At 42.3% G+C, this 13,997-nt stretch overlaps 2 protein-coding genes across 3 annotated transcripts in view; one reads left to right on the top strand and one right to left on the bottom strand.

The window, feature by feature from the left end:
• The window catches only part of LOC125226396 (cytochrome P450 4d2-like), a 32,537-nt gene extending 27,062 nt beyond the window's left edge, over positions 1–5,475 (bottom strand). Inside the window, exon 1 of the mRNA XM_048130372.1 lies at positions 5,393–5,475. The gene's annotated coding sequence lies outside the window, so the exon portion shown is untranslated. The remainder of the gene's footprint in view (positions 1–5,392) is intronic.
• Positions 4,530–9,244, top strand: LOC125226398 (caspase-like). 2 transcript variants are annotated; one of them, XM_048130373.1, is made up of 8 exons: positions 4,530–4,647; positions 4,992–5,110; positions 6,183–6,332; positions 6,783–6,919; positions 7,340–7,485; positions 7,983–8,127; positions 8,585–8,714; positions 8,969–9,244. In XM_048130373.1, the coding sequence occupies exons 2-8, from the start codon at positions 5,058–5,060 to the stop codon at positions 9,078–9,080; spliced, it is 873 nt and encodes a 290-aa protein (XP_047986330.1). In that variant the 5' UTR covers positions 4,530–4,647; positions 4,992–5,057; the 3' UTR covers positions 9,081–9,244. The 2 variants fall into 2 exon arrangements, with proteins under 2 accessions (XP_047986330.1, XP_047986331.1); XM_048130374.1 differs by having other exon boundaries at positions 4,530–4,668.
• The last annotated feature ends 4,753 nt before the right edge of the window (positions 9,245–13,997 follow it).

The raw sequence follows: 13,997 nt of genomic DNA, 5'->3' as shown, positions 1-13,997 counted from the left end.
AAACACTCATGTTATCTTATTAACACAACAAAAACAACACTCATCTTTTAATGCCTACCATTATGCAAATGTCACATAAATAACTAATATCCAGTTGCGGCTACGTGTACACATGTACGCTCAGTCCGTATACAGCTTTAAAAAATGTGGGCATTTGAAAAAATTGGAACTCACAGAGTTGTTAAAAAAAAGTTAAATCGCTGTCGGTTTTACAACGATAATTAAGCATGGAATTTCAATAAAAACATCGTGAATTATAGGTACTAAGCTATAATCTAAATTCAGAACGTGAAAAAAGTTTAGTTTTAAATACAGATTTCAAGCTTGATTATCATTACAAAACTAACAGCGATTTATGTTTTTTGTTAACAACTCACGCTAATTGAAAGTCATAAATTAAAAAATGCCCATGTAAACCCATGTCACTTCTATACTACGACTTCTAATCTATGCACTCTATGCAGGGCTCATCATCGCGACCGAAAGGTCGTAAGCGCCGAGTAAAATCGTAGCGCTTGCGACGTTACGGAAGCAGGCCATTGGTTCACACCCCGCCCCCTCGCCCCGCCTTCAGCTTACAGGCTGTGACACGTTCGTTGTTTGCTATAGCTCCTCTATACGAAGTAATAATTACTCAATGGTAGATGTTCAAAGAAATTGTCAGTTAATTTTAGGTAATTTGCCTCGTTTACTCTTTTTCAAAACCTTATAATAAAAATGTCGTCTGAGAAGATTCTAGTCTAGATACGTATTATAAATTTACCAGTTTCAGTATTACGAATTGTCCAAATTTTACAAATAAGATCGACTAATTCAGCGCTATACGCGGGTTTTCCTAAACGTGCATCAGAGAAAAAATCATAATTAATTTAGTGAGCTAACTTTCAAAAATCCAGTCTGATAAGAATCAAGATAATAAGATTCTCCAATTGAAACTTGAACTAAATATATCTATTAGATAACGGAAAGTGTAACATTTCACCGACTAAAACTATCAATTTTACATTATTTTGACGTTTTTGAAAGCACCCTTAATAAGCAAGTGTTGGTTATGATATTGATAATTAAGTAATTTTTATATAAATTACATATTTTATTGTAAGTGAGGCCTTAGATACTAAACTAATTTAATATAAAAAATAAATTCAGAAGTAATAACTCAGCTCTATTCAGCAGTAAGTAATTGATGATTGGATGTCGCATTTAAAACATTAACCCGTAATAGCAATATACTGACAATTAACTTATAATATAAAGGTGATACTGATATTATAATAAAAACCTGTCCTTTATCTAACCACATCAAGCCTGGAATCCCGCGGCAGATTAATACTAGCATAATGATTGCTGTCATTCACCCCTTATGCCATTCAAATCCCCAATCACTGCAAATAAGTAATTTTCCCCTCACTCGCTCGGAAACACGTGTTTTGTCCTTTAATACCAGCGGGTAAAAACGCATTTTATCCACTAGTGGGTAAAGTAATTTGACCTTGAATAAAGTCAAATTAACTGCTTTAAAATTGATAAAAGTAGGTGAATCTAGTAATAAAGATGATTTACCACCTGTGGAACTACTGGAAGCAGTGATAAACGCATTTTTTGCGTTGTAGTTTCCTCGCTGTAGTGAGGGGAAAAGTTTTGTGTTACACTCGGGTGCAAAAGTATTTTACTTCTCGTGTGTTAAAAAACTCGCAAGTTCAGGATTCTATTCTCGAACCACTCGCTTCGCTCGTGGTTCAACTATAGAATCCTTTCACTTGCTCATTTTTCAATTCCACACTCGGCGTTAAAATACAACTTTGCCCCCTTGTATAACAAATAACTATAAAACACTTAATCCGCTCACTGCAATTGCTTTACGCACACTGCTGACAAAACAATCGCAAATCGCAGACACACGCGTAATAGATAACAATAGGTAGGTATCATCCTATATATTTAACTAAAACTACTTAACTTTTATATGTCGGAGCCGGTAGCTCGACAATCGACATCAAGGGGCAGGCACCAGCTCCATGGCGGGCGGAAACGGTGGGCATATCACGCACACAAGTCCAACAAATGTTTATGCAACTGGTAACGAATATTACTAATATCAAAATCACACCAACTCAAAGCTTTAGCATCACTAAGTTATCAGAACCGGAAACGAATCCGTGGGTCAAGTGGTACACTACTAGGTACTTAAAGCGCACACGTAATCTCACGGCACGGTTATGGGATAGCGCGCGGTCGCGTGTCTCTATTCATCCATGTCCCAACCAAATCTTAATGCCCTCTCGGCACCTTAAGGAATGCTTACAACAAATATTTTAATTAATTTCATTACGTACCACATCGGACCCACGGCTACGTTCGGCAGTGTTTACAATATCCGCCCCGTCTCAAAGTACAAAGACATCACTGTGACAATTCCGCTAATGCTGTTAACGTAAACATTGGACCAGGAATGTGGGCCGCCTCCATGGGCCTCAGACACTATAAGGTTACAGGTGCCTTGCGCCGACATATTATATGTAATACGATGTACGAATTAAATATTTATTCTTTGATACGCAAAAATGGATACGATACTTACGCGAGCCTATATAATATTAAGATACTTTGCATTCAAGGTCTTTGTTGTTAATCTTGTTATCCTCAGTGATTTTTTTGCCACGATTTGCCGCCCTTAAAATCTGGCCGCCCTAGGCCCGGGCCTACTGGGCCTTACGGCAAATCCGCCACTGCCGCCGCTGTATTTAATATCTTGACTGTTCGTCACAATTACATTTCGTGACATGGCGTAGAATTATAGGACGTCGCTTTACTGAGATTCTACGATGTGTTTTTACGTTTTAGATTACGTTACTCGACAGCGTAAATGAAGAAATTGGACAACGCCCTAAACGATTACTTAGTAGAACCAAGGATTATTTATATAGGATTTACATACTTCAATTCATACTAAGAATCGTACCTCGATTTTTTTGCGTCACATAACTACACTGATGATGCCTACATTTTTTTTTTTTTTTCAAAATATGTATTGACGTGATATCGTGATTTTAAAATAAAGAAATACCTATGTCATTTGTTGTTATAAAACATAAAAACACGCAAAAATATTTGGGGAATATATGATTTTGGCCACTTCCAGGCTGCGAACAGCGCCATCTAGTTTTAAGCCTAAAAGGCCCATACACTTCAGGGGTACGCATTTTTGTATGGGCTTTGTCAGTCCAGTATTAAACGTTCTTGGTAGAACCAAAATTACACAGGTAGGTATTACACATAAAACATAATTAGTACAGCGTGCGTAGCCGAATGCACAAACGCCCACGAAACGAAACACTCGTAGATATTTATCTCTATCGCTCTTGTGTATTGGCGCGACAGAGCCAGACTACCTTTCGCGGCGTTTCGTTTTCGTTTCGCGTCGCAGAAATGCCATTCGGCTACGGGACCAAGCATACGCGCAGTACTTTGCTATTTATAACAGTTCCGAGATACACCGTAAGATGGCGCTAACCGCAGCAAGTTGTGCTAATGTTAGGTTTGGCCTGTATGTAGTATCAAGGATCGAGTATTATAGAGAGTTACTGTCGAAGTAAAATGTGTAATCACTGTGCATAGACTGCCATCTCTTGACACAGGCTTAAAACTTTTGAACCTCAGTTTTGACAATTTGGCCCATATTCTTAGCTTGATAATCTTGATATGTGTTAAAATGTCAAATATTAATATTAGCGCCATCTAGCCGAGCGTCCGCCAAAGGTGCAACGCCATCTAGGCGATCGTACCTTTTTCTATATGGTTCTGAGGTACGTTTTTTTCTTAGACTGTAGCTGTCTATACGGAGTTACAGAAATGTCTTTGGTAGTATGTAGATGACGCTGTTCAACGGGGGTGCGGAGTGCCGGGTATGCTTCTTTGCTACCGGCATGGTCCTCTTCGTCGTCGTATCCTCATGGATGAAGAGACGCGACGACTGTGGACACTCTTCACCAGTGCTCTCGACTCTACTAGATCCTGGATTCGGTGCATGCTGCCCATGTTGTCTCTGTCACAGTCGTCACAGACGTTATTCTGTCCGCCCAACGTGCGCCCATGCATTCACTTTTTCACTTCCCTGCTATGCGTCCCGTGATTATGAGCTTTTCTAGCTATCTGGCATGGTATAAAAAAGAAAACAATCTCAACCGTTAGTGCTTTTTCACATTATTCGATCCGATATATGATGCAGGAAGGATAACAAAGGCAAAAATCAAAGATGGTGGCTTAAATGTATGGGATATCGGTCCTACATCCGATATCGGATCGGATAATGTGAAAACGCAGTTACGACTGATGGTGAAAGTAAACGAAAGGACTAATCCACAATCCACAACTAGCAAACTCGGGTTGTTGCCGCACTTGGTATTTAGGTATTCTGAATTGATGACAGCTTATCAGTTATCTGTGATAATAGGAGCCTATCAAACATGAACATGTAGGTAAGATGGTGCAAGTAATATGTCGAACAGTCGATAACACGCTGTCTGCTATCTTAGTGTGTGTTCAAAATATATAAACATTGTGTCGTGTCAAAAGTGTCCTGAAATCCAGTATTTAGACAAATTAATCAAGTCTGTTGAGAAATCAAGGATCGGCGTAGATAGAGAAGTACGTCATTAAATATTTACTGTAGGTACCTATATTGCTGGAACAATGTTCTTTTAGACTGTGTTTTTATGTAGGTTTATTAAATTATGAAATACCTAAATACCTGTAGGTATAAACAGAATGCCTCGATTTTTATAACGAACGTTTAGCGACATCGACATCACTAAACTACACTACTCATGATGATGAGTCACTCAAGAACCTCGCCAATAAGCCTAGCGATTTTTGATTCATTTCCGTCTTTGATCCATCGATTTATAATCCTTGGTGTTCAGCCGCGGCAATGTATTGTACCCAACATGAAATTATCTGCAGAAGTGTAGATTGCGTTTGTTTTTTTGTAGGCTCAGCACATTTTGTAGAATTCATTGCACAGTTGCCACGGGAATAGAGTGCACGTATCGAGTGAAATGGCGGAAAGCGAAGCAGATTTTGGCAACCTGTTCAAGAAGAAAACTGAGAGGTAGGTAAAATACAAACACAGTATTAGTAACACAAACAAGAGGTTGTTTAACACTTTCGGCTTTGAGACACACGAATTATATATGAGCGCGGACAAAATTTTATTAAAATTATGAACCCAATGTGAACGTAGTGTGATTTAGGTGACCTGAGATAAGATCCACCTTAGACCCTTACTTTCTAAAATATTTGTGATGTTATGTTACCTTACCTACACAACGTAAAAATTATGTATATTACCTATCTTATGGCAGTTTAAACTGGTAGGAATAACATTACTTACCTATATCTGATCGTCTGTAGTTATAGGTTTTATAGGTGTATCACCTCAAACCTGAATGAAAACTATGACTATGAACTATATGTATCACCTGAGATAGTATAAAACTGGTTTACGGTATGCTAACGTATCACTTGAGTACTATTCAGTAATATTGTAATAGATAAGTACTTGAGTTTTTAACTAATAATTGCCTAAACCAATTCATTTTCGCCACAGGTATCGTGCACTGCATATTTTCCTGTAGAATGGTGACTGTTGACAGTTACACTGCTCTAAAGCGATAGGTGATGCGCGTACATTCAAAGTTGGTTCATTCCATTCGAGCCAGCTTTTATGATATGACCTGTAAGCCTTAAAGCTCGGACATACATGCGCGTTTTGATAGCGTAGGCGGAGCGGTAGCGGAGCGTTAGCGGAGCGCAACGATAGACCGCTACCGACCGCCGCTGACGTCGACGTCGAACGAACGCTGGCGTTGCGCCCAGCGGACGCCGGCGGGAACTAACGTGCGCGGATTGCGAGCGGAATGCGCGTGGATTGCGAGCGGAACGCCAGCGTTCCGCCGGCGCACCGCTATCTTGCGCTCAGCTAACGCTACGCTATCAAAACGCTTTATGTGTGGCGGAGGCTTTAGTGCGTTTTCACATTATCCGATCCGATATCGGTTGTCGGAAGGATTTCAAAGGAAAAAATCAAAGATGGCGGCGTAAATATATGGGATAATACCGGTTCGACATCCGATATCGGATCGGATAATGTGAAAACGCACTTACCAAATATAAATTTGCAGGCCAAAAGGTGAAGAGAAAGATGAACACCGTGAGCCGCTGCCACTCGCGGCCCTCAATTTCGACCCTCGCGATTGGTACTATGACATGTCTGGAGACAAGATCATGCTTATCTTCAACCACAACAGCTATAAGAGGACTCGTTATTTTAGGTAAATTGATAAGTAGTGGATGACACTTCTCCATCTATAGCTTAAATTAACATTGTGTGCCAATTTAGCGCACTAAACTTCGACTCTCGCGGTTGGTATTATGCCATGTCTGATTGTCCTACATAGCCAAGAGAACAATCGTTGATGCTACGAACGGAACGGTACGCAATTGGCTCTATTACGCCACTACGGGAGAGCGATAGAGACAACACTATGAAACAATAAGGAGTGTCAACGAATGCGCTCTTGGCTACAGCTAGAAGAGGACACGTGTTTTTATAAACTGGCCAGACATGTTGCAAATCGATCAGCCAGGATCCACCTTTGGCCTCTGTTTTTAAGTGATTGTCTGTATGTATAAGATCACATCGCACCTCGGATCAATGCCATACACCATAGTGTTTTAAATCCCGACAAATTGTTAAAGTAGCATGATGAATGTGTTTTCAGGGACAGGCAACCAAGCTCGCGCACAGGCACGTTACGCGACGTGCGCTCCCTGACTGAAACCTTCTCCAAACTGGGCTTCCAAGTCACTCCACACCACGACAAGACGCACGATCAGATCCTGACGATCCTTGATGAGTGTGAGTACTAGCCATAGAGGGTAGGTATCTTCATTCTACACCCCTGCTGGGGTGTGAGTGGCCCCTTTCGCGCTGAGCGCTGTGGGGGCTGCATCGGGTCGAGCCCCATCTGCGTGGGGCGGTCTTCCGCCATCTTCTGGGGGATGGCTGTGCGTCCGGTCTAGCCATAGATTGAGATTGCAAATTTTATCGTGTGGAGACGGGTCAAGACTTTCACCAACACCTTTCCTGGCGTGGGTGCCGTAGAAGTTGACTTAGGGGGAAAGGCTTAAGTAATTGTATTGTGGGCGATAGGCTATGAACTTGTCGGACACCTTGCACTTGAGCAGCCTATGACATGAATGTAGGGACACAGGCGTGACTTTATATGTTGCGCTGCAGAATTAGCTTCGTCTAACTCGCCGTTTTGTTTTATTGTAGTGTGTACGCAGCAACATACCAACACGTCCTGCGTATGCGTGTGCGTGCTAACTCACGGAGAGACTGGGGGCGAGTTGTTCGCGCACGACCGCCCGTACGAGATGAGCGATCTGCTGAACAAGCTGCAATACAACGCACCTGGCCTGGTACGTACTTGCGGATCTGCGTGTTTAGGCAATACACTAGTCGAAGAGTTCGCTCACGCCTGCTAACCACGCTGCAAAATACAGCGCTGGCCTTGTGAGCTCACTGCCGTTTACACAGCTTGTGTGACCCTTTTGGCCCCGCCCCAATTCGTCTTGAGATTGCAAGAGTTCCTTGGACAGATTACCGAGGCGTGTCCTATGGCAGGCCTGACAAAGGTTAGTTATAGAGGTTAACCCACCATTTTATATGGAATTTGACAGATGACAGCTTACTAACCCTGAGTTAAGTGATTGGTGCAAGTGGGTCTTATAAGCGCATCCTTATAATTGTACTAGTCGTATATACTAAAACAACGAATGCCACAAAAAATCTAAAATACTTTGGTATGCCTAAGAACTTGAGAACACTTCAGCAGTTACGGAAGAATCCCTTGCCATGCAATGCCAATAGTGAGCTTGTACGGTCTCTATACGATCTGTGTTGTGTTGTGTTACAGGTGGGCAAACCGAAGCTGCTGTTCGTGCAGGCTTGCCGCGGTGGTATGGTGGATGCAGGGCAGGTGGTACAACTAGACGGACCTGGTGACCCAGCCCGTCTGCCTTCCCATGTGGATACCCTCGTGCTAACCTCTTCGGTGGAAGGTAGGACATTCCTCATGGCATGCAGCTCGTTAATGAGAGCCATTAAACAGGTAGACAATGACGCTGTTCGTGCAGGCTTGCCGCGGTGGTATGGTGGATGCAGGGCAGGTGGTGCAACTAGACGGACCTAGTGATCCCGCCCGCCTGCCTTCCCATGTGGATACCCTCGTGCTAACATCTTCAGTGGAAGGTAGGATTTCGCCGAAGAAGTCAGCCTAAACGGCAGTAGTAGCAAAAACAAAACCTTCATCGTTTCCTTTAGAGTCTAGTCAATCTGTCTCTAAGTATGTATTGACTTGAGTCTTTTCTATTCACCCTTAATAATGTGATTTCAGCGTGGTCAGACCATTTAGAGTATTTAGACCATTCCCCGTTCCCTGTCAGCATTTTTCTTACGTATCATCTATGGAATCAGCAGACGATAGTGATCTAAGAAATTAATCGCTTGGGCTTCCAGATTACGTGTCATGGCGGGATTATTACGGTTCGTGGCTGATTCAGGAGCTGTGCCGTGTGGTGAACGCCACCTATCGGCATCTGGATGTAGTACAGATGGCAGCGCTGGTCACCTCCCTTGTCGCTCGCGAGTAAGTATAATCTTTTCTTCTGAAGCCGACGTAACAATCGTTAACTGACGCTACGTGGCGATCAAACCGCAGTCTTAAGTGTTATGGCCCGTCGATGATTCCACCAACGTGAGGAAGGGAAGCGCGTTTCATGAAGACAATTGGCCGCTGAGCCCTAAAATTTCTTTACCGCTTTGTTACTCGATCTATCGACTCAACCGTCTATGTATCTTGATCAAGTTCAAAATCTGAATGCGAAATATCTTGTGTTGCAGACGCGAATCCAACACGCCCAGCTCTCCATCGACCCATAAGATGAAGCAAACCCCCGAAACACGATCTACTCTCACCAAACTACTCCGATTCGATGCCGCTCCAGACTTGTAACCTCCTGCTCCTTTCCGGGTTGACAGTCTAAGGGCTCATTTACACGGTATAAATAAATATTGGGGGACACTTTACACAGATCAAGTATTGTCCCGGATTTGTAAGTTCACATTTTTGACACATTTGTTTTGAAGTATGTTGCGATTTGGCTAAGACGTATCGTTTGCCAAATCTAACGATTAATTTCGAATTGGTGAATCGATTAGGCCCTATGTACAAGGAGGCGCTTAAACAAATATACGATTTCTGTCAACTTACTGAAATGTCATTTGAATCGAAATGACAGACTCTGCCACAGCACTAGTTTAAAAATAGAAATGAATGATAAATGACATAATATGTAAGTAAATCCTGCATGATAAACTAATATCGTAAAATACTCACTAACGAAGATGTTTAATGTTTAAAGTAAGCGAAATATTGTTTTTAAGTACTTGATTTTTTTTAATATTATTACAGGATTTTATTTAAAAATTCATTAGGTTGCGCGAGTTTACGTATTGTGGACGCTGTCATGTGTCAAAAAGAGGTTCTTACACTCTGGGACAATAGGTAGATCAACCTAGCCCCAAACTAAGCAAAGCCTGTACTATGGCCACTCCGGGTGCTAGGCGACGATATATTACTTAGATAGATAAATACATACCTATATACATAGAAAACATCCATGACCCAGGAACAAATTTTTTTTTTTTTTTTTTGTGGGTAGCCAAACAAACAACACGTCAAATTTGGTAGAGCTGTAATTTTAATTTTGGAAAAATAGAATTTTACATTGTATGAATGTAAAAACTACTTACATGTGATATATAGTTCCTCATTTGCACCCACAGCAGTTATCACAACTTATAATACACAATTTCATCATCGCACAGTTTCATACATCAAAGCTCAAAGTTCGCAGTTAGTGGTAATCTCCTGAGTCACAGTATGGATCGCCTGGTGAAGCTCCAGAATAGCATTGATGGCATGAGGGCCATGTTCGAGTCTCGGATGACCTGTTTCGAGAACTCCGTGGCCCCTCAGGGGACAGAAGCGTTGCCGGATGAGTATACTGCCTTTAAGAACTTTGTGTGGAACGCTCTATCTAGTCTTCAAGAGCAAATGGAAGTTGTGATGAGCACCCTTGAAGAGATGGAGTCCCGCTCAAGAAGCAGTATACTTCTTCTGCATGGTGTTCCCGAAGAACAAGGAGAAAACACCTCCACTACTGCAGCGGCAATTCTCCAACAGACACTTAAGGTGGAGGGCGCCGCTCTCATAGCTTGCTATCGGTTGGGTAAGAAGGTGATACCAACTAAACCACGGCCTATCCTGCTCAAGTTCGGCTGTCAGCGGACCAGAGATGCAGTTTGGGTCGCCAAGAAGCTGCTGAAGGGCTCAGGCCAAACTCTGTCAGAGTTTCTTACTAGCACGCGGCATGCAGTATTTCTGGAGGCCCGCAAGCGGTATGGTGTCAAGGACAGCTGGACCAGTGATGGGCGCATAGTGGTGCAGTGCCACGACGGAGTACGCCGCAGAGTTGTTTCGATGGCCGAGTTGGAGGCGTTGCCGGCGCCGCCGAATGCTGCTGAAGTCGGTGGAGGTGCACAGGCAGACACGGGCGCGGCAGGAGCGAAAGCATCTCCTGCGGTTGTAGCACCAAGACCATCACGCCAAGCGAGGTCTGCGGCGTCCCAAGGTGTCGGCAAGCGTTGAAATCTTTCGCAGTTGTGCTCGGTGTTTTTATATCAATGACAATTTCATTAAACTCCAGCTTTTTATCTTCACAAAGCCGTGACGTCACAGATTCAAAATGCTTTTTTTTTTTATCTTTACTACGGTACATTTCGAAATCACTTTAGTTTTTGCAGCGGTACACTTAGAAAAGTATTTTGGTTTTACGTTTTCATAACCTACCGTGCCGTCCTGTCACACTGACATTCATCAATATGACATTTGACGTTTTCAGCGTTTAGTTTTTGCTCTGTTGAGGTGTATTTTTCTGTTTACTTTAACTTCTGACTATTAACCAATCTAGTAACATGTTTAACCTCAGATTTTTTTTTTTTTTTACTTTTTTCTTCTGTTCTTACTACTGCTTCTAAAATATGTAACTGCTTAATTTATAATAGCTGCTGGCGAGCAGATGAGGAGGTTTACTATTAAGTTACTCTTAATAGTACTTATTAGTGAGCTTTATATATTTTTGTTATCTTATAACACTTTTTATATTATAGACTGTATATATATATATATTATATATTTATATAAATTATTACCAACTATATAGAATGTCAGACGTTTCTAATGCTAGTTTTGACAGCGAATTTTTCTCTCTTTCTTCTCCAAGCCTTTATGATTCTTTGAGTGATGCTTCAGAGCTACCTGATTTGGGTGAGCGGCTGCAATATACGTTTAAATCTTCATTTAGGAACTTTAATGTCGTTCACATCAATGCACAGAGTGTGCCAGCACATTACCGGAACTGCTGTCAGCCTTCAGCTCCAATAAAAATATTCATGCCATTCTAATTTCTGAGTCATGGTTAAAACCTTCTCTACCTTCTACACTTTATCCATTGCCGGGGTTCTGCCTGATACGAAACGACCGGACCGGCGCTAGTGTGGGTGGAACCGGTGCCGTCCGCGGTGGTGGGGTTGCTATTTATATTAGAAGTGGCATTGCTTTTCGGATAGTAGCGCAATCACCATCACTCTACTCTAACTCTGCCGAGCATCTCTTTTTAGAGGTCACCCTACACCATTCCAAAGCCCTTCTAGGAGTTTTTTACAGCCCTTCTTCGAATATCAATTATTTCGATGCTCTGCACAACACTTTAATTGACTTAATCCCCCAGTTCGACCATAGTATTATCATGGGCGATTTCAACACTTGCCTCCTCAAAAATGATCTTCGCTCCTCTAAACTTCATTCCCTTACCACTTCTTTAAACCTGAGTGTTTTACCTCTCACAGCCACACATTTCCCGCATAATGGCCCTCCGTCCTTATTAGACCTCATTATTACTTCTTCTCCAGACTTGGTTTCCTCTCATGGTCAGTTTAATGCGGCTGGTTTCTCCAATCATGATTTAATATATGCTTCCTTTAGAATACGTCCTCCAAAACGTAAGCACAAAATCATACTTCGTCGCAATCTGCCCGATTTGGATCTGCAAGCCTTTTTTGCCGACTTATCGAGTGCAGATTGGCAGGGGCTGGAGAGTCTCACAGATATTGACATGAAGGTGAAGGCTTTCAATGAGATGTTGCTCGGTATCTTTGATAAACACGCTCCGTTGAAGCCTATACGCGTTAAGCATTTCCCTGCACCGTGGCTCACGCCGGACATCAAGCTGCTGATGGCCAAGCGAGATCGTGCTCGTGTGAAGTTCCGTCAAAATCCCTCGGATAGTAATCGCGAAAAGTATCAATCATTGCGTAACCGTTGCAACAAGGTCTGTAGGGAGTCAAAGCGTCGGTATATACACCGTTCTATTGAGGAGTGTCCCCCTGCTAAGTTGTGGAAGTTTTTAAAATCACTTGGAGTGGGCAAAACTCAATCTTTTGGTTTAAGTTCTCTTGACGTAAATGGTCTTAACCAATATTTCAGTACGTCGCCGGTTGTTCTAGATCCTATAGTCAAATGCTCTACCTTATCTCTTCTTGCTGCTATCACTAGTAACCCTAACTTAGAACCTTTTGATGTCGGCTTCATTACTTCACAAGAGACTCTTAAAATCTTGAAATCTATTAGCACGAAGGCCGTCGGTGACGATAACCTCAGCGTGGACATGCTTATGCTCGTGGCGGATTTCATCTCCCCCATAATAACGAATATAATAAATTTTTCCTTATCCTCCGGCACGTTTCCTGCATCCTGGAAGTATGCCCATGTTATCCCTCTCCCTAAAATATCCAATCCTGCATCTTTCTCCCAATACCGTCCTATTTCTATTCTCCCTATATTATCTAAAATTATTGAGCATCATGTAAACCGTCGTCTCCTATCTTATCTTAATAAAAATTCTCTTTTTAATCCCCTACAATCAGGGTTTCGTCCCGGTCATAGCACAGTTACTGCTTTGGTGAAAGTCACCGACGACATTCGGTTTAATATAGAATCCAAAAAACTTACTGTCCTTGTCCTCCTTGATTTCAGTAGCGCTTTTAACACGGTAGACTTTGACATCCTTTTAGGCATATTAAAAACTCTTAGTATTTCCGAAACTTCATTGTCCTGGTTCCGCAGCTACCTTTATGGCAGACGCCAGCGTGTGAAAACAGATGATGATTTGTCCAACTGGTGCGAGCTCTCCGCTGGTGTTCCGCAGGGGGATTCTTTCACCAATTTTATTTTCCATTTTTATCAACGGTATCACTAGTGCACTTAAGTCATCATACCATCTTTACGCAGACGACCTACAGATTTATGCAGCGGCTGGCTTAGACGATCTTCCCTCGCTGATTCATCAAGTGAATTGTGACTTAGAGTCCATACGGGATTGGGCGAGCAGATTTGGGCTCAAAATTAATGTTCTTAAGTCACAGGCGATAGTCATTGGCAGCCCTTACTTCGTAAGCAAGCTCTCAGACATGGTGATACCTGAAATTTTGTTTGATGGGTGCACTATCCCTCTCTCCTCTACTGTTCGAAATTTAGGTATCACCATGGATCAGACGCTGTCTTGGGCTCCTCATATTGCTGAAGTGAGTAAAGGTATTTTTGGGTCCCTTCATTCTCTTCGTCGATTGCAGAATTTCCTCCCTTTCCATACCAAGTTGACTCTTGCACGATCTCTCTTGCTACCCCTTCTTGACTACGGTGACGTTGCATTAGTTGATCTCAACGAGGAATTGCTGGACAAGCTCGAGCGATTACAGAATGTTTGCATCCGGTACATATTTGGCCTCCGCAAATATGACCACATTTCTG

Source organism: Leguminivora glycinivorella, chromosome 5 (genome assembly GCF_023078275.1).
Source record: "Leguminivora glycinivorella isolate SPB_JAAS2020 chromosome 5, LegGlyc_1.1, whole genome shotgun sequence".
NCBI classification, from domain to species: Eukaryota; Metazoa; Arthropoda; class Insecta; order Lepidoptera; family Tortricidae; genus Leguminivora; species Leguminivora glycinivorella.
The sequence above is the reverse complement of the archived record's forward strand: the minus strand, read 5'-3'. Positions and strand labels throughout refer to the sequence as shown.

What these genes read in the sequence shown, in the direction of transcription:
- LOC125226398 (XM_048130373.1), top strand. Translation starts at nt 5,058, where the DNA reads ATGGCGGAAAGCGAAGCAGATTTTGGCAACCTGTTCAAGAAGAAAACT. An exon ending in AAGAGGACTCGTTATTTTAG is followed by an intron (nt 6,333 to 6,782) that starts GTAAATTGATAA and finishes ATGTGTTTTCAG; the next exon opens with GGACAGGCAACCAAGCTCGC. An exon ending in GCTAACCTCTTCGGTGGAAG is followed by an intron (nt 8,128 to 8,584) that starts GTAGGACATTCC and finishes TTGGGCTTCCAG; the next exon opens with ATTACGTGTCATGGCGGGAT.